At 62.6% G+C, this 17,709-nt stretch overlaps 2 protein-coding genes across 2 annotated transcripts in view; one reads left to right on the top strand and one right to left on the bottom strand.

The window, feature by feature from the left end:
• The window catches only part of PSD (pleckstrin and Sec7 domain containing), a 35,498-nt gene extending 29,371 nt beyond the window's left edge, over positions 1 to 6,127 (top strand). Inside the window, 7 exon segments of the mRNA XM_054205816.1 lie at positions 137 to 180; positions 1,404 to 1,582; positions 2,319 to 2,389; positions 2,954 to 3,111; positions 3,459 to 3,603; positions 4,252 to 4,395; positions 4,651 to 6,127. Coding sequence (XP_054061791.1) covers positions 137 to 180; positions 1,404 to 1,582; positions 2,319 to 2,389; positions 2,954 to 3,111; positions 3,459 to 3,603; positions 4,252 to 4,395; positions 4,651 to 4,890 — 981 coding nt within the window. The 3' untranslated portion in view covers positions 4,891 to 6,127.
• A 569-nt stretch (positions 6,128 to 6,696) lies between these two features.
• On the bottom strand, positions 6,697 to 17,566 carry NFKB2 (nuclear factor kappa B subunit 2). Its single transcript, XM_054205817.1, has 22 exons — positions 14,681 to 17,566; positions 13,645 to 13,689; positions 13,082 to 13,157; positions 12,563 to 12,603; positions 12,362 to 12,460; positions 12,038 to 12,189; positions 11,131 to 11,237; positions 10,824 to 10,982; positions 10,615 to 10,719; positions 10,388 to 10,473; positions 10,125 to 10,263; positions 9,637 to 10,044; positions 9,323 to 9,464; positions 9,064 to 9,178; positions 8,672 to 8,879; positions 8,412 to 8,581; positions 8,150 to 8,252; positions 7,785 to 8,014; positions 7,554 to 7,623; positions 7,288 to 7,460; positions 7,099 to 7,210; positions 6,697 to 7,017 (listed from the first exon to the last, which is right to left on the bottom strand). The coding sequence occupies exons 1-22, from the start codon at positions 14,723 to 14,725 to the stop codon at positions 6,896 to 6,898; spliced, it is 2,907 nt and encodes a 968-aa protein (XP_054061792.1). The 5' UTR covers positions 14,726 to 17,566; the 3' UTR covers positions 6,697 to 6,895.
• Between the last annotated feature and the right edge of the window lie 143 nt (positions 17,567 to 17,709).

Below are 17,709 nucleotides of genomic sequence, written 5' to 3'. Positions count from 1 at the left end.
CTGGACCAGGATCAACTGGCCTGGGGCTGCCTTAACCTCCAGTGCCCCTGAGCTGGCCTGGCATGCCCCCTCTGTCCCTGCAGCAGCTCCCCTGACCTGGCACCACTCGCCTGATCCCCTGCTCTTCTCTCCACAGGCACTGTATGGCTCCATCAAGAACGAGAAGCTGCAGTGGGCCATGTGAGTATCACTCCCAGGGGATGCTGGTGCTGGGGGGGCAGCAGAGCCACCCTGACAGCATAGGTGGCTTCCTCACCCCTGCTGCCCTCCTGGCCAGATCATCACACTGTCCTAGAGGCTCCATCAGCCGGGATGCTGCAGGGCTGTGAGGATGTGGGCTGGCATGAGTTGAGATGGGATGGGGCTGCCTGGAGAGCTGCGGTGGCAGTGTACCCCTGGCTGCCCTCAGCACCCCGATGAGGACCCCTTCCCCAGCGTGCTGGGGGAAATCTGCCTGAGGCCAGCTCCCCGCAGCTTTGGCATTGCTTCATGCCCTGGCAGCTGTGCCCAGGGTAGCAGCGGGCAGGCTCTAGGGGGCCATGGCTGTGCCAGGGCCCTGCAGGGTGCCTGCACCCTCGCCCACAGCTGCCATCTCCAGCAGCAGGAGTGGCAGCGCCCGCGCTGCGGGGATTAATCAGCCCGGCGGTACCGCCAGCGCTGAGCCAATGCGCTCAGGCTGCTGCCATGGAGACGCCGGCAGATGCTGAGGGGTTTAATTAGCAGCGAGCGGGTCTGAGGGAGGGGGGAGGCAGCAGCTCTGGGCTCCCACATCTTCCTGCCAGGTGGGGGGAGCAGCACCGATGCAGCCTGCCCACAGTGCGAGGGGCCACGACCTGGAGCCCTGGTGCTGCCCAGGCCTCCCCACCACAGGCTCCTTGTATCCCTTTGCTGTTGACTCTGAGCCCCACAGCCCGGCTGCTGCCCTGAAGGAGTGGGGACCACAGCCTGGGTCTCTTTAAGGGGGGGTTTCCCTGTAGACCCTCGCTCCTGCCTGCGAGCCTGTACACCATGGGCCGGAGGGGCCAAGCCCCATGGCACTGCTTCTCCACAGCTCCTGGCTCATCGGCTTGGCCAGCATCAGTCACAGCCCTGTCCAAAAGTGCTCCTCGTTGCCTGGGGCAGTGCCCCGCCACGCTGAGCCAGCAGCAGACACCACCTTGCCTTGTCTTTCAAGGGGCCAGGCAGCACCTCATCTGCCAGCCTGGAAGGGCAGGGGCACAGAGGCATGACTGGGTTTGAGATGCTCTCCAGTGGTGACGGGAGACTGCTCAGCCTGGTCTTCCTCTCCTGGCCTCCCTTTCCAAAGCCACACCTAAACGTGGCACCAGCAAGTGGGAGGCTTGGTATTTGCTTTCCCCACCAAGGTAACAAACCCTTTCCCCACCCAAATCTGTGCCTGGCAGAGATGAAGAGGAGCTGAGAAAGTCCCTCTCAGAGCTGGCAGACCCCAACCCTAAGTCCATCAAGCGCATCAGCAGTTGCAGTAACCCTTTTCTGGACTTCTCCCAAGACTCCAGCATTGCCACCTACAAGCACGGACTGTTAGTGCGCAAGATCCATGCTGATCCCGACTGCAAGAAAAGTAGGTGCCTTGGGAGCCCACAGAAGGGACTCGGGGCGAGAGGCCAGCCTCCAGCATCAGCCTACTGTGCCTGTGCCGGACATAATTCAGCCCCCTGGCTGGGGAGTCTGAAAGCCTCTCCCTGCCTGTCTGTCCCCACCGTCAGGGCTGGGCAGAGGCTGAGATGGCAGTGGGCAGCGAAGCCCTTGCCCTAAGGGAGGAGGTGGGATGGGCTGCCCAAGGCATGCACCCTTGCCGAGGATGGCGGGGACAAAGGAAGGTGTCCTGTGGTGCAGCAAACAAGCCACGCAGTGGGTTGCTGCTGGTTGGGCGCTGCCAAGCACGTTCACCGTTTCCACTGTAAAATCCCCTCTAAGCCCTGGTCTTCTAATGCTGCTTTGATCTGATTAGATACAGCCGCCCTCCAAAGCCAGCATTACCTGGCGGGCAGCACCGCCTCGTCCCCGTCCCCGAGCAGGGCGGCAGCGCTGAAGCCAACTGCGAGTGGTGAGGCGGGGAGCGCAGCGGTGCTGGCCCCGGGAGGCGGCAGCCGGCCCCCCTGCCAGTAGCACCATCTGCCAGCCACGCGGCTGGCACGGGCTCAGGTGCGCAGGGACAGTCCTGGCGTGCCGCCTGTCCCCGGGGTGGGGTGACGTGCGCCGTGGCAGAGCTGGCTGGAGGAGGATGGGGGAGGGCGATGCTTACCCCCAGCTCAGCGCTGGGGCTGATGTTTGTGCTGCTCTCTCCTCCCCGGCAGCACCCCGAGGGAAGCGCGGCTGGAAGCCCTTCCACGCCATCCTGAAGGGGATGATTCTCTACCTGCAGAAGGTAGGCAGCAGTGGGGCTGCTTGTGTCTGCGACAGGGAGAGGGATCGTCCCCAACCCAGGGAGGGAGGTCACTGCAGTCCCCACAGCAGCGAGAGAGGGGCTCCCACGTATCACAAAGCCCATCCTAACCAGAGTCAGCGCTATGCCTGCTTGAATCATTGCCTGGGGATCTGGTGGCGTCTCTGTTCCTGGCATACTTGGGCTCAGACCGGGTGGTGAAAGTGGCTGCCAACCAAGGGCCCTGCGTGTGGGGGCTTCGCTGGGGAGAGGAGAGGCACCAGGGTCTTTGCCCTGGTGGAATGTTGGGCTGCAAATCCAGTCTCCTGCAAGCACACGCTCTGCCCAGCTGCAGGACAGTGGGGAACAGCCACCGTGCTGTTGTGAAGCCCATGCAACCGGGTTGTACAGCCTCTCCCCGTGGGTGTAGCGTGCAGCAGCCTGGTGGAGGGTGATCCCCAAGCCCCGTCACTGCCAGCACTCACCTGCAGTCCCTGTGGCCTCGTAGAGTTGACTCATGGTGGGGTGCATCCCTAAACTGGCTCTGAAATGTCCTGTGACTGGCAGGAGGAGTATAAGCCGGGGAAGGCGCTGGCAGAAGAGGAGCTGAAGAACGCTATTAGCATCCACCATTCGCTTGCCACGCGGGCGTCTGACTACAGCAAGCGACCCAACGTCTTCTACCTCAGGACAGCTGACTGGAGGGTCTTCCTCTTCCAAGCACAGTGAGTCCCCCAGGATCACCAGCTGGGCCCCATGCTGGGGCACAGGGGCTTGTCCGACTGGGGCGGAGGGTGGGATAGGGCTTAGGGCCACATTGCTCTCTCCTGTCCTGGCCCCTTCTGGAAGGAAGGGGACCCAGTGTCGGTGCTGTGCTTTGCCCCAGCTCTTCTTCTCACCCTGGTGGGCTCGTGATGGCCCGAGTTGCTGGGGGCAGAGCCACAAGTGCCGTGGCTGGCCAGAGCCGGGCCTGGGGGACCTGACCTGGATCTCATCTGTAGGGCAGGTCCCTCTGCCTGTGACATGGATGGTGCCACTTAGAGCCCATCTGTGGTTTGGCTTTTCTCCACAGGAACCCCGAACAGATGCACTCATGGATCACACGCATCAATGTAGTGGCAGCCATGTTCTCCGCACCACCCTTCCCTGCAGCCATTGGCTCCCAGAAGAAGTTCAGCCGCCCACTGCTGCCCAGCTCCTGCACCAGGCTGTCCCAGGTGGGCCATGGTGTGGGGGAAGCCGGGAGCATGGGACAGACCTGGGTCTGCTGGTGGCACTGTCCCCTGTGGAGGGACACATGTGGTGCCACATGCCCAGCTGCCTCCCAGCGGGGTGCAGGGCCGAGGGATCATGGCTGAAGAGACACAGAGCAAGGGGGTGCTGAGGTTGTGGGGCAGGCAGCGAGGTCTTCTTCCTGGCAAGCAGGTATGGGAGACAAGTGATGGAGTCAGACCGTGAGGGAGAATGTGGTCCCACACCACGGCTTGCAGGGTCCTGCTGGGGCCAGGACCTTGAAAGGCAACTGGCTGTGGGATTAGCTGGCACTCGCGTGTGCCAGGGCAGTTATTCATAGAGGAGAAAGGATTAAAAAAACCCACCAGCCTAGTTTTAGTGGGGATTAAATTCTTCTGCTTTAAGACTTCAGCCGGCCCCCTGCGAGGCGGGAGTAGATTGCCCCCAAGGGCCTGTGCTTTTGCCTGCTACTTAAAAACCAAAAAAAAAAAAACCCAAACCCAACAGCAGAAGCTGAGATCCTGCCTGGACCTAGCAGAGGAAAAACCTGTTCTGCCCCTGGGCTGCTTGCACTGCTGGGGGTGCAGAGCAGAGGGCAGATTAGGGCACCGACATGGTGCCATCTTTCCCAGGAGGAGCAGGTGAAGAGCCACGAGACCAAGTTCAAGACGATGTCAGCGGAGCTGCTGGAGCATCGCTCCTCACTGCCTGAGAAGAAGGTGAAGGGAAAGGAATACGAGGAGCTGAAGCAGAAGGAAGAGTACCTGGAGTTCGAGGTAAGCTGCGAGACCTCCCCCTCTGCCCCCAGCGCCTCTGCCCGCTTGCCCATCCTGAGCGATGGGACCCCCCTGTCCCTTTGGGCTGAATTGCACTGTGCCACTGCTGTTGTCCAGGACCACGAGCATCCCCCCCAGGGCTGGGATGCTGGCTGGGTTGGAGCCACCATGAGCATCCCCTCACCCTGAGATGCTGGCTGAGGGGCAGTACCCAGCTCACCAACCCCTCTCTCTGCTGCACTGTGCCCCCCCCAGAAATCCCGCTATGGCACCTACGCCATGCTGCTGCGGGCCAAGCTGAAGGCCGGCTCCGAGGACCTGGCAGCGTTCGAGTCCACCCTCTTTGACGCAGCAGGCGGCGAGGATGATGGCCTGAAAAAATCCCACTCCAGCCCCTCGCTCAACGCAGAGCCCTCCGGCACAGCCACCAAGGTGAAGCGCAATGTCTCGGAGCGCGCCGGTCGCCAGCCCCCCGGCCACCCTCAGAAGTCGTAAGCAAGGGACATCAGCTGCCCATGCTGCAGCTCCGTTCCTGGCCCTCCGTGGCGCTGGGGTGGAGGCCATGCAGCATGGAGATGCAGACCCTGCATGAGTCCATCCATCTGTGGCTCAAGCTGGGGAGGTGACAGCTCTTTCCCAGCCACCAGCACCAACGAGGCAGGGCCGCAGCTCCTCCGCCAGAGACGGTGGCGGAGCAGGACGGTCCCTGGTCCTTGCCTGTGGGAGCTGCTCGCACTGTCAGCCCCATCAGACTCGTTCCTGCCCCTCCTTGTCCTGCATGTGGCTGCAGGACCCAGTCCCTCTGCTCCAGAGAGGGGGAACAACTAAAACCCACCTACTGGGCTCAATTCTTCAGTGGTTTAAAAAAAAAAAAAAAAAAAAAAAAAGACAAAAACGCAGCAAAACAAAGCCAGCGGCCGCTTTTTCTCCAGCTCCATTGTGCCATGGGGGGCAGATATGAGGGGGCCAACCCTGGCCTGTCCCCTCTCCTGGGGCTGGTAGCCAGGGGAGCCAGGGCAATGGCACGTGGCCCTTTCCCTGCCACCCCTGCACCCTCCCCGCTTTCTTACAACTTTTGAACGGTTTTTGTGATACAGTTTTGCACTTTTTAGTACCAGATTGAGCTGACCACCAGGGAGGGTTTTTTGGGGCTACTTTTGATGCTTTTTGGGAACTGTTTAAAAAAAAAAACAAACAAAACCACAAAGCCAGCCATGTCCTGTAGGCACTGACCTTTTGGGGGAAGAAGGATTTTACACAGACTCAGGGGGAGACACCCCCCCCCCCCCCACCGCCACCCCCCACCCCCAGCAGCAAACTGACCATGGGCTCCTGCTGGAGCCCTGCTCTGGCACCAGCAACCCTTCGGAGTGAGACAGCCCTGTGGCTGCTGGCATCAAGGAGGCAGCTTTGGGATGGCAGCTGCACTCATGGCTGCACGGAGGGGGAAGCTGACGCCCTGGTGCTTCATGACCTCCCCCAGCAGCCTGGATGGGCCCCATTTGCACCGCCTGGGTGTCAGCATCGTACCCAGGGCATGTTGGGCAGCAGCATCTAAGTACTTACTTCCAGTGGGGAGGTGGCACCTGAAGACAGGGTTGACTTACGGCTCCCCATGGGGCTAGAGCCAGCTTCCCATGCCATTTCTTCAATGCATGGCCGGGGCCTTGCAAAGGCTGGTCCAAGTGCTGCGAGGTCCTTGGGCTGCAGCAGCAGTGGTGCAGCCTCTTCTTCCGCCATGGGCTCCCTCCTTGCCAAGGTGAGGGGTAGGCTGGGGCAGCCCCCACCACCCCAGGCTGGGCTGGAGGATGCTTGTCTGCAGCAAGGTGCTGGTGGTGGAGCGTGGCCACATGAGTGCCCAGGGCGTGCAGGGAGGGGTCCAGGGAAGGGCTGCAGTTGGGGGTCTGGCACACGCGCTGTTCTCGGCCACCAGGGACCTGGCTGGTTTCAGCACTGACTTTGCGAATGTGTCAAACTTTTTATTCTGCTCTTTTGAGTCTATTGCAAAAAAGAAAAAAAAAAAAAAAGAAAAAATAATCCACCCTTGCCCCAGGCGGCTTTGGGGGGAGAAAAACCTTTGTACAGCTTCTTCTCTCGGTTACTGAAGTAAAACTTGCTCTTCACTTCTTGTGCGCGCTGTGGTTTCTCCCCCATGGCTGGGGACAGCCCTGGCATGGAGGGATGCTGAGGAGGGACTGGCAGCTGCCTCCTTGCTGCCAGACTCCCAGCCCCAGGCAGGGCTCAGGGGGGATTACTGCCCACCGGCTCAGGGCCGGGACTGGAGAGACGGAGGGCAAAGGCTAATGGAAACTGCGTCCCTTTATTCAGAAGAGGGACACCATTAAATAAGAGCAGAGAGGGGCAGGAGCTGGCTGCGTCCCATCCCCCCAAGTCCAGGCAGCCGGACCCCAAGTCCGGAAGGCACTTGTGTGGTCAGGGCAGAGTGGGGGACGACGTGGCCACCCTCCAGCCCCAGGCAGGTCTAGGGGCTGCTGGCCCCTCAGTGCACCTGTGGCTGCTGGCTGTGGGGCAGCTCACCCCCCCGCCCTGGCTTCAGGGCCAGCGCAGGCGCCTGCTCTTCCTCCACCGACTCGCTGCCGTAGGCACTGTCTTCCTTCAGCTCTGCAAAGCAAGCCCCACGTGCTGTCAGCAATGGCGGGTCAGGGGCAGCAGGTCCCATCCCTAGCCCCTCACTCCCTGTACCTGTGCTTTGCAGCTTCTCCAGCGCCTCGGTTTTGTGGAGCATCCTCACAGCCTTGTGGAGCCCCATGGAGTCCAGCGCTTCCAGCAGCCCCCCCAGGCTGCCCCCTGCCAGCTGTGGAGAGAGGGCACTGAGCAGGGCTGGCGGACGGACAGGCAGGGGGGACAGGGGCACCCCGAATGTGCACTGACCTCGTAACTGCGCAGGAGGCTGACGCTGGGCGAGGGGGTGTCCTTGTAGGTCTCCACCAGGCTGCAGAGCCCCAGGCGCTTGGCCAGCTCAATCCAGTCTGACCCACTGCAGTCCTGGTTCAGCAGCTGCTCTAGCCCCTGCAGCACCTCATTGTCCAGTGACAGAACGTTCCCTATGCAGGAGAAGTTGCCTCCGTCATCCCTGCTGCCAGGAGGGTCCTGCCCTGCTCCAGCACGGAGCTTTCATGGGGAAAGGGGTGGCTCACCTGGCCGGGGGGCAGTGGGCAGCTCTGCCTCAGGGCCCTGCTGGGAGGCCTGCAGCAGGATCTCCCGCACCTGTGGGACAGACACGGATGTCAGCAGCCCCCAAAGCACTGGCCAACCCACCCTGCCTCCCCACGCCATGGCTCTCCCCGGGACATGGATGGAACATCTCCTGGATCTCTGCCCGATCCGTGCTGTGCCCCCCAGGGGGTTTGTACCCCGGCGCCACACACCTTCTGGCTCCGAGTCAGGTCCAGGGGCGTGTGGCAGCGGCGCTGCCTGTGCCCTGCCTGCCCATGCCCCTGCGTGGGGCACTCGGGACTGGTGCCGCACTCCATGGCCGGGGCTGGCTCCCCCAGCTCCATGGCCAGCTCCTGCTCCTCAGGGTCAACATCTGTGTCACTGCTGGCCTCCGACGAGGATGGGCTCACGGGCTCGTCGTTCTCGCACAGCATATCTGCCCCTGTCAGGGAAGGGTGGACTGAGTCCCTGAAAGGGCAGGTGGGCCCAGGGGTCTGTCTGGTGCCTGGGCACCCCCCAGCATGGGCAGCCAGGGCTGCGGGGAGGGGAAGGGCGAGGAGGGAGGGCAGCACCTTACCAGCTTTGAGGAGCAGTTTGGTGAGAGTGGGGGAGCCCAGGCCGGCAGCCAGGTGCAGGGGGGTATTCCCAGCGAAGGTCTGGCTGTTGACATCTGCTCCCAGCTACGGAGAAAGACATGAGGCCGTGAGGATGGGCTGCCTGGGCACTGCCCCCCCCATCACCCTAAGACCACAGGGGACTCCCGCACTCCTGCCAGGGCTGTGTGGGAGGCTGCGCCCCATTCCTGTCCCACAGCCACCAACCCGCCAGCCCCGACCTACCTTCTTCACCAGGTGGGTGGCCATGTTCAGGTTCTCCATCTCCACGGCAAGGTGCAGTGGGGTCCTCCCACCCTGCCTCTCCACCGCGTTCACGTCCGCTCCCATCCTGACCAGCAGGTCCAGGCAGGCCAAACTCTTTGCCTTCACGGCCAAATGCACAGGCAGGAGGCCTGCAACAGGGGGAGAGGCTCAGCAGCCTGCCAGCTGAGCCCACCATGGCACCTCCAGGTTCCTGCCCATCGTCTCCCAGCCCCGCTCACCATGGAAATTGGGCAGATGGAGTAGGTAAGGGGCAGCCGAGCCCAGGTGGGCCAAAAGTGTCTTCAGCATCTCTTCATCGCCAGCCTGGAGCGCCAGGTGCAGCAAGGAATTGCCATAGCGGTCCAGCAAGGTGGGGTCGGCACGGGCTTGCAGCAGGAGCTGGACCACTTGGGGCTGCTTGGTGATGACTGCCAGATGCAGCGGCGTCTGCGGGACAGCAGCCCCCCCTCAGCAGCGCTGGCAGGAGGAGCCGAGTCCCGCAGCACCGTCCTCACCAGAGTGGCCGTGCTGTGCTCAGCCCTGCAGCCTCCCCGCAGCGGGAACCCCTGGGGCCGGGCAGCAGGAGCGAGCCCGTGGTAGAAGAGAACCGGCCACTCTGAGATACACGTACCTGCTGCAGGTTGTTGGAGATGTTGATGATCTGCTGGCTGGGGATGCTGACAATGACCTCGATCAGCTGCTTGATCACAGCTGTCTGCTCATGGATAATAGCAAGGTGCAAAGGCCTGCAGAGTGAGCGGGATGGCCCCTGGCTCAGCTCCATGCTTCTCCAGGTCCTCCCCGCCACCTCCCACCCCCCAGAGTCCTATAACAGCTCTGCTGGCCAACAAGGCTCCCTCACTCTCTCCCCAAACCCCATCTGTGCTCACGTGTCTCCATTCTCGTCCTGCGAGGCAGCCAGATGCCTCTGGACGGCCAGCAGCATGCGAGGGTCGGCCGTGATGGAGTAGTCGAGCAGGGCATGGGCATTGCGACGGGCCAGCGCCAGCATCCACAGCTGGCAGAGCTGAGCTGGGGGAAGAAGCAGGATGTCACCTCCAGGAGCGGCAGCCACATCCCCCCACCCTCCTGCATCCCCCCAGGCATGGAAAAGAGAGGCACCCGGCTCCAAAAGGTCCACAACCTGTGCTCCCTCTCCCAAGTGATGTCCCCCAGCTCTCACTCCCCCCAGCCCTCCTCCTACCCTGCTTCTGCAGCTCCTTGCAGTAGGTGCTCTCCGCAGGCGCCTGCCTGTCGCTCCCGGGACCCTCCATCTCGGGGCCTTTCATCTGCACACCCCCCTGGTAGCCCCCCACAGGGTGGGGGCCGGGCGAGTAGATGCTGTTGTAGGCCAGCCCGGGGGAGTAGGGGAAGCTGAGGTTCCCGCCTGTGAAGCAAGGGGGGGCCAGGTAAGGCCAGAGGGGAGCGGGGAGACCCCAGGACCAGGCCATGGCAGCCCGAGCAGGGAGGGGGAAGAGGCAGCCCCACTCACCTCCTCCAGAGCCGAAGCCCCCAGCCCCCCCACCGGCGCCCCCCATGTGCGAGCCCCCGCCAAAGTGCTGGGGAAACTGAGGCAGGACTTTCTTGCGCTTCCTCTCCACTTCTTCCTTATCTGCGGGCAGAGAGAGGTGGTGGGGTGAGGGGCAGCCCCGGCGGAGGGGGGCCACGCCGGCCTGCCTAGGGGGTGCTCACCTTCCACCACGGGGTAGTAGGTGAACTGCTTGGACTCGCTCACGTCGCCCCCCCGCTTCCGCTTCAGCTGCAGGAAGACGGTGACAGGACGGTCGATCTTGGGCTTGTGGTAGGGGGGCGTGCGGAAGACGATGGCATACTGTGGGCAGGACAGACGGACATGGGGTCCCCTCCTCCCCAGAGCAAGAGACAGGGCTCCACCACCCTGCAGGGCACCCGTCTGCCTCGGGGCACGTCAGGATGTCCCCCCGTCTCCCCCGTACCTGCTTGTGCACATCAGTCGGAGAGAAGTCCCCGAAGGCCTGCCAGCCATTCTCGTCATCCTCGTAGAAACGCACCTCGATGTCATCTGGGGAGAGATGGGGCGCCTGGCACTGCCTGTCTCCCTGTCCCAGGGACATGGTGCCCCGGCCACCTAGGAGCCCCAGGACACAGACCTCTCCTCCTGCAGCCCCTCCGGAGGCTTGTGGCTGGAGGGAACAGCTCTTACCTTTCTGAACTTTATCACACAGCAAGTAGACTTCGTCCCCTCCCCGCACTGAGCCTGCCGTCTTATCCATCCGTGAGATCTTCAGGTTGGAAGCTCCCGGAGACTCTGCAGAGCGAGGAGGCATTGGGAGCTGCCGTGGCAGACAAAGCACCCCTCACCTCCTTACCCCGGCCTGCCCTGTCGCCCCCCTGGCCTGCCCCCACACTCACTGCTATCGTGGATGGGGTCGGAGATGACGGGTTGGAGGGCCAGCGTGAAGTTCCCGCTGCTGTCACGGAGGTAGGCAGTGAAGCGCAACCGCACGATGCTCAGGTCCATCACCTTCTTCAGCTCCTTTGCCTCCAGCTCAATCTCACGCAGCTCCGCTTCTGCCAGGGCAGGGGGAGATGCCATCAGGCCAGGCAAAGGGGACAGGGCTCCAGATCCCCCTGCCTGTCCCCCCGCAGCTGCCACCCACATCAGGTCCCTGCTCCCTGCAAGGCGCCGAGTCCCACTGAATCCCCAGCCTGCCCTCACCCGTCAGCTGATGGCTCCTGTTGCGCATCTTCTGCTGCTTCAGCTTTTCCTTCATGATCTCCATCATGTTCTTCTTGGTGACGTGGAGCACACCCAAGTTGCTGAACCTGGAGAGAAGAGGGATCCCGCTGGGATCTGGGAGTGCCAGCAGACAGCCCAGGGGGCACATGGGCTCCCATGGCCAGGAAGGAGCTGAACAAAGCACAGAGCATTGTCACTCAGGCAGTGGCGGGTAAATATGTGGGGGCATAACCACGTGGGGGCATAACAGGAGCAACCCACAGAGGAGAGAAAAGGAGCCCAGAAAAGAGGCGGCTGGGAAACTCCAGGGTCTCACAGGTGGCAAGTCCAAAGGGGAGGACCAGGAGGGCTGGAGGCCAGAGGGATGCAAATGGGATGAGTCTGAGCCAGCAGCCAGGGCTGGGTTTGTAAGGGCAACTGCAGCAGTAAAGCGAATGCAGCGCCAGTTCCTCCTGTCCCACTCCAGCAGAAGACACAGGGAAACATCCTCTTCTACAAACGGGGCTGCGGGATGAGCAGTGTCAGGGCACATGGGGACCCAAGTAGCCAGGAGCCTGCCTGCTCCTGCCTCAGCAGCTGCCTGGGCAGGAGCTGCCCTCCAGCGCTCACGGAATAACCCAGCTACTCAGGCTGGCTACAGAAGTCATCGGCAAAGCTGGGGAGCTGCCACCCTGAGGACAAAAGCCCAAAACAAGCTGCATGTGCCAGACTCAGAACGGGGCAAAAGTGCTCAGGGGACAGAGCCGTATCGATGACCTAGTCTAAACCTACTCCTGGCCCCATCCCGTAAACCCCACTCCTGGATGCACTAACTCTCCTCTTCTCCCCAGCCTGTAAGTTGTAGCCAGCCCCACCCCCAGCCACCCTGGCTCTCCCTCACACGTACTGAGCCGTCATGTCCTTGGGTCCCACGATCGCGACGCAGTTGCCAGCCTCATTGCACTGCTTGCCCACCAGGCTGTGGGCATGCACACGGGGAGGGTCGCTGTGTGTCACCAGGTCCACCTCGATCCGGGCCATCCCCGTGAAGTTGCAGATCTGTGGGGAGAAAGGAGATGGGAGTCCCCGGGAGCCTGCAGGACTCTGCAGACCCCTGCTATAACCTCCCCATGGCCATCACCCTTCCTGACACAGCCCTCCCATCCCTCCAGCGCCACAAGACACACTGAGCTTAATACACATTTCCCGTCCTTCCCTCGGCAGTGCTCACCTTAACGGTGGGATAGGTCTTGCGCCCCTTCTCGCTGGATGCTCCCGGCAGCCCCCCATGCGAAGGGCCCTCGCAGCCATACCGAAACCGGAATCCCCGCTGTGGAAGCAAAGAGGGGGTCAGACAAGAGTGGCCCACACCTGATGCCGTGAGAGCAGGGGGTGACAGCTACACTTGCCCTTACCTGGGTGACATCCTTACCTGCTTTGGCTGCTCGATGATGACAAGGTAGGGACCTTCCACTGGAGGACAGAGAGGAGAGGCACCGGTGAGAAACACAGGGTAATCAAAGCGTTTGCTCACAGTAAGGATGCTGGAGGTATGGGGATGGTACTGAAGGTGAGGTGACCCCTGTCTGTCCCATGGGAGTCTTTAAGGGCCCCCAGCCCCTGGGCTGTCAGAGCCCAGCCAGGAATAGCAGTCAGAGCGGCAGGGAGAGGAGGGAAGGGCCAGAGGACGCTCTGGCACTTAGGGAGCGGGGAGCCCCTGGGGACCCATCACAGTCCAACCTCAAGTCCCTGGTAGACTGAGCAGCAGGGCCAGATCGAACAGTCCCTGTCCCAGTGTGGCATGGGGCAGGGATTCCCAGACAGCCCACAGTGGGGCCTGCGGGGACACAGCCCGTGGTGTTGCTGGGAACTACGGGGCGTGAGTCAGCCTGTGGGGAAACCCCGCTGCAGCTGGGGACCCCCGGGAGGGCACAGCCAGAGGGGCCCTTACCCGTCTCCATCAGGGGCTCCTTCTGCTCCATCATGTGGGAGCTGAAATTGAAGTCGTAGTCAATCCCATCCAGGCACTGGGTGACAGGAGGGAAGATGAGTGTGATGAGTGTGTTGGGGCTGGAGCCCCCAGCTGCCCTGGGGGACAGGCACAGACCCCCATTTCCCGCCCTCAGGGCAGGGGGGACAGTCTGACACAGACCCCCATTGCCCACCCTAGGAGGGGGGCAGGCACAGATCCCCTGTCCTTCCCAGGGAAGAGGGGTGGGCAGGTGCGCACCCCTCATTGCCCACCCTGGGGGCACCAGCAGGCCCCCCCACCTCCCACCCCGGCGGCAGAGGCAGACCCTCCATCTGCCACTCCGGAGACACCTGCAGACCCCCGACATTGCCCACCCAGAGGGTGGGCACAGACCCCTATCTCCCACCCCGCGGGCACCTGCAGACCCCCATCTCCCAACCCACCCGGGGGGTTCCGGCGCCGCCCCCAGCCCAACCCCGGGGCCCGGCAGAGACACCTCCCCACCGCCGCCCCGGGGCCGCCCCGATCCGTGCCGCACTCACGGGCTGGAATTGCTCGTCCATATCTGCGCGGGGCCGGCCGCCGGCCTGCGGGGAGGGAGAGCGCGGGGGTGAGCGGGGACCGGCGGCGGCAGGAAGGCACCGCCGCTCCGGAAAGTCCCTAGAAACCCCGCCGAGCCGGGAAATGACGGGACCGCGCGTCACCGCCCCGCCCCGCACCGCCGCGGCCCGGGGCCCGGAACGGCACGGCTGGCAGCGGCCCTCGGCTCGAAGAGGGCCCGGGCACGGCTGCCCCGCCGCCGGCTCCCCTGGCCCGGGGGCGGCGGGACGGGGCCGTCTCCTCGCCTCATGGGAGGTTCGGGCTCCGGGCGGGCTGGAAATCCCGGCGGCTGCTCGCCCGCCTCCCCCGGCTGCTCTCGCTTGGGCGCTGCCCGGGAGCGCCCGAAGGTCCCGGGTTTCCCCCCGGGAGAAAGGAGGGGTTTGCCCCGCGCCGGGCCCGGCCGCCGGCCCCGCTTCGGGCACCAGCCCCCGTTGACCAGCCATCGCACCCTTTCCTCTGCAACACCTGCATCTCAGCCTGGCTGAGACCACCCGGACCGTGCCGTAAAACCCGTCGGCAGCCCCTGGGAACTCCCAGGTCTCTGCCCCGCATCATCTCACCTCGATGACGCACCTCCCGCACAGCGATGCCTTCTCCAAGCCCCCCTGCACTCAAAGCGCTGCCCCAAAGCCTGCTACCCCCCCCAGCTCCCTGGTCAGGGGCAGCTTTCCAGGGCTCTGCAGACCGACGCAGGCACACGGCACCCCCTTGCCAGACACACAAAGAGGTGCTTTCCCACTCCCCCACCGCCCAAATTTCCACTTACGCGCCAGCCCCTGCATCCTTCCCAGCGGGGTGGCCTGAGAGAGGTGTTGGCCGTCCATGTTCCCATTCCCTCTTTCCCGCTAGGAAGCATCTGGTTTCAAAGCTGGAATGGCAGCTCCAGACCTCCCCATGGGAGAATCTCCTGGCACTGCACGCTCCTCGCCAACCCCAGCAAGGTTCTGCCACCCACAGCGCTCGCACCCTCCTACTCACCGGGGAGGAAGAGGCTGGTCTCAGCAACCCGTCCAGCCCCAGCATCGCTATGGGGACTGCAGGCTACCGCAGCCGGGGGTCCCGACGAGGTCAAGGTCTGCCCAACTGTGGGAAACCACCAGAGACTTCTAGCAAAGGGGCAGGATCAGAGCAGAGCCTCCAGGCACGCTCTCTTGCTCCACATTTCTTCTCACTAAGCAATGGAAAGAAAAAAAAAAAAAGAAAGAAAAAACCCCGTATCTGACTCCACGGTACCCTCATACCATGAATTTCTGAATCAGTGGTTGCTGCAGGTCCCGCTCAGGGGATTTTGGCTGTGTGGGAGAAGAGGGGAAGGAAGGGGATTGTTCAACCCGTGCGTGACTCATATTATTCAGAAGCTGAAAAGAGCCTTTTCAAGGAGATTTTCCAGCCACTCAAGTCCTCCAAAGGGGCTGCCCTGTCCCCCTAGGCCTGAGGTTTTCCCCGGATGGCCTGCCGTGTGAGCCCAGCCATGTCCACGCCCTGGGAGCATGGACACAACCCCAGGCTGGCCTGCAGGAAGCAGCATGTGCTGCCTGCTGTTGGGATCCCGCCTAGGCATCCTCAGCTGGCCACCACCAGCCAGCCACCTCATCTGCTGGCAACTGTTTCCCAGAGAGGTGAAGGAGGGGACAAACATCCTTCCCCAGCACGCTGGCAACAGCCACCTTGAACCCTACCACTGAGCCTGGCTGGGGGAGCCCAGGCCTGAAGATGCTGGAGAAGAACAGCCTGTGCCCTTGAACAGAACAGCTCCCATTCTCCAGTGCCGTCAGCCCCATCCCCTCTAGAGGGGTTTTCACAGCTCACTCAGCGCTGCCCCAGACACTTCCACTTGTTGCAGCAAACAGCATGACTAAGGACCGTCATTGGGTCGCGCGCCTGTGTCTACCCAGCCCGCACAGCCCCGGCTCACTCGGGAGATTGCTGGCCGTATGCCTGCATGCTCGCACAGTGCATGTTAGAGGAAGCCCACCTTCCTTGTTGAGCAGAGCTGGAGAGTCGTTGCCCGCTGCCTTGTTCCTAGAAGAGCCTGTGGCAACCTCAGACCTGCTCTCAAGGTAAGTCCAGCCTGCTGTGCCAAGCTGCAGTGCCCTTCAGGCCTTACAGGACTCTGGGTTTCCCCTGGGAGTGTAGCACACTCGGCTTTTATCCCACACACATCCCAGAAGGGGATCCACTTCCCCTCCTGCCGTCAGCAGCATCCCTGCTCTGTGGTACCCAGTGCGTCTGGCCTGGACCCCCCTTTGCTGGGCTAATTCCTCCCTGTCTTCAGACCTTCCTAGGGCTCAGGAAGGATTCTCTGAGCATGGCTGGGAACGGGGGGGAAAAGCAGCAACCTGACTGTGACGCACCTCCCAGAGCAGCACCAGCTCCCTGCCCGGAGCGCAGCACTGCCGCAGCACCCTTGCCGGATGGCACAGCCTCCCCATGCCAGCCAGACCGCTTCAACTAAAGGCCAGCCACCGGCAAGTGGCGCAAGCTAAAGCCATTCTTCCATGCCTGCAGCTCCTTGAACGTGACCTAGTAAGGCAGGTGCTATTTTCTTTCCTCCTGTGACAGCCGGCTGACTTGCAGAGCCGATGCCCTGCGGGCGGGAGGGAAACGTCCGTCTGTCTGTCTGCAGCAGGAGCATTTAGCAGCCATGGGAAAGGGTGCTCCAGAAACACAGGAGGCAGCACGAGCATGGCTCTGCTCCAAGCCGCCCTGGTGTACACCTGACATGTTGCAGCCACCCAGCTGGGTGCTCCTCTAACATACTATTCCTTACGTGTTTTGTTTCCCCTGTGGCCTGCCAATGCCTGCAAATGATGGCCCTAAATACCTGACCTTGTTTTCTGCACAAATCCTGTGCTCTGCTCCATCCCAGGAGTCCCAACAGCTACTGGCAAGGGCCCGGCAAGAGGCTGCCAAGTCCCTCTCGCAGAGCATTCACGGGGACTTTGTTCAGAGACCCTTCCTGGAAACCGAGTCCTTGACCTGCAAGCATGGCAGAGAGAAATCCCCTCTCCTGGAAATCCGTCCAAGCCTTCCCACTCCCTGACAGCCTGCCCTCGAGCACCTAAGCCATTCATATCTCTCTGCATAAAATGCCTTTACTCCCATTGTGGCTATCAAGTTGGTTTTGGCAAACCCCAGCCACCCACTATCTTCTGGTTTTCTCCTCTAGGGCCTGTAAATCAGCTGCTCTGCTCTTGTGTTATGAACCATCGGCTTCAGTTGTATATCTCTGCACCCTCAGAAAAACCCTCTCAGCACCGGCCCGGTATTTGCTGTCTCTCACTCTCCCTGGTTTCCATTCTGCCCATGGTATCAATACTGCGTTGGCGTTCGCAGCTTCTTTTGGGGTAGCGCTAGCTGAGCCTGCGGGCATGGACCTCTTCCCCTCGGGGCAGGCAGCAAGCCAGCCCTGTTCCCCGGGCAGGCAGGGATCAGCACGGGGAGGGAGAGCTGCAGGATGGGGCAGTATTCACCCGCAACGGGAAACAGGAAAATAAGCAACTTCCCCACTGGCAGGCAAACGGGTATCAACACCAGCGGTGCGACTTGCTTTCTCCCCATGCCCAGCCAGCAGACCTCCCTCCAGCCTGTATCTATCTTCCCAACACCTCCTCTCCCAGCCAGCCCCACAGCTGGCCCACGGGCAGCCAGGGACCCGCATGGCTGCTGTGGCGAGTGGGAGGCGAGGAGCTGCCGAGGGCTGGCCGCTGCAGCCCCCTCAGCAGGGACGGGCAGCCCTGGCGCTGAAACTTAACACCTCTCGACCAGTTCAGCTCCCTTTCCCCTTAAAATCAGGATACATCTGCACCCATCGCCCCAGCGGGCACATGGCAAGAGCGGCGGAGGGGCTGCAGCCGGGGGCAGCCGGGCTCAGCATCCCCCCGGGCTCAGCATCCCCCCCCCGCGCTCAGCATCCCCCCGGGCTCAGCATCCCCCCCCCGCGCTCAGCATCCCCCCGGGCTCAGCATCCCCCCCCGCGCTCAGCATCCCCCCGCGCTCAGCATCCC

The sequence above is a fragment of the Rissa tridactyla genome, chromosome 6 (assembly GCF_028500815.1).
Source record: "Rissa tridactyla isolate bRisTri1 chromosome 6, bRisTri1.patW.cur.20221130, whole genome shotgun sequence".
Classification (NCBI taxonomy): domain Eukaryota; kingdom Metazoa; phylum Chordata; class Aves; order Charadriiformes; family Laridae; genus Rissa; species Rissa tridactyla.
Note: the sequence above shows the minus strand (reverse complement) of the source record. Positions and strands in the feature narration are given on the sequence as shown.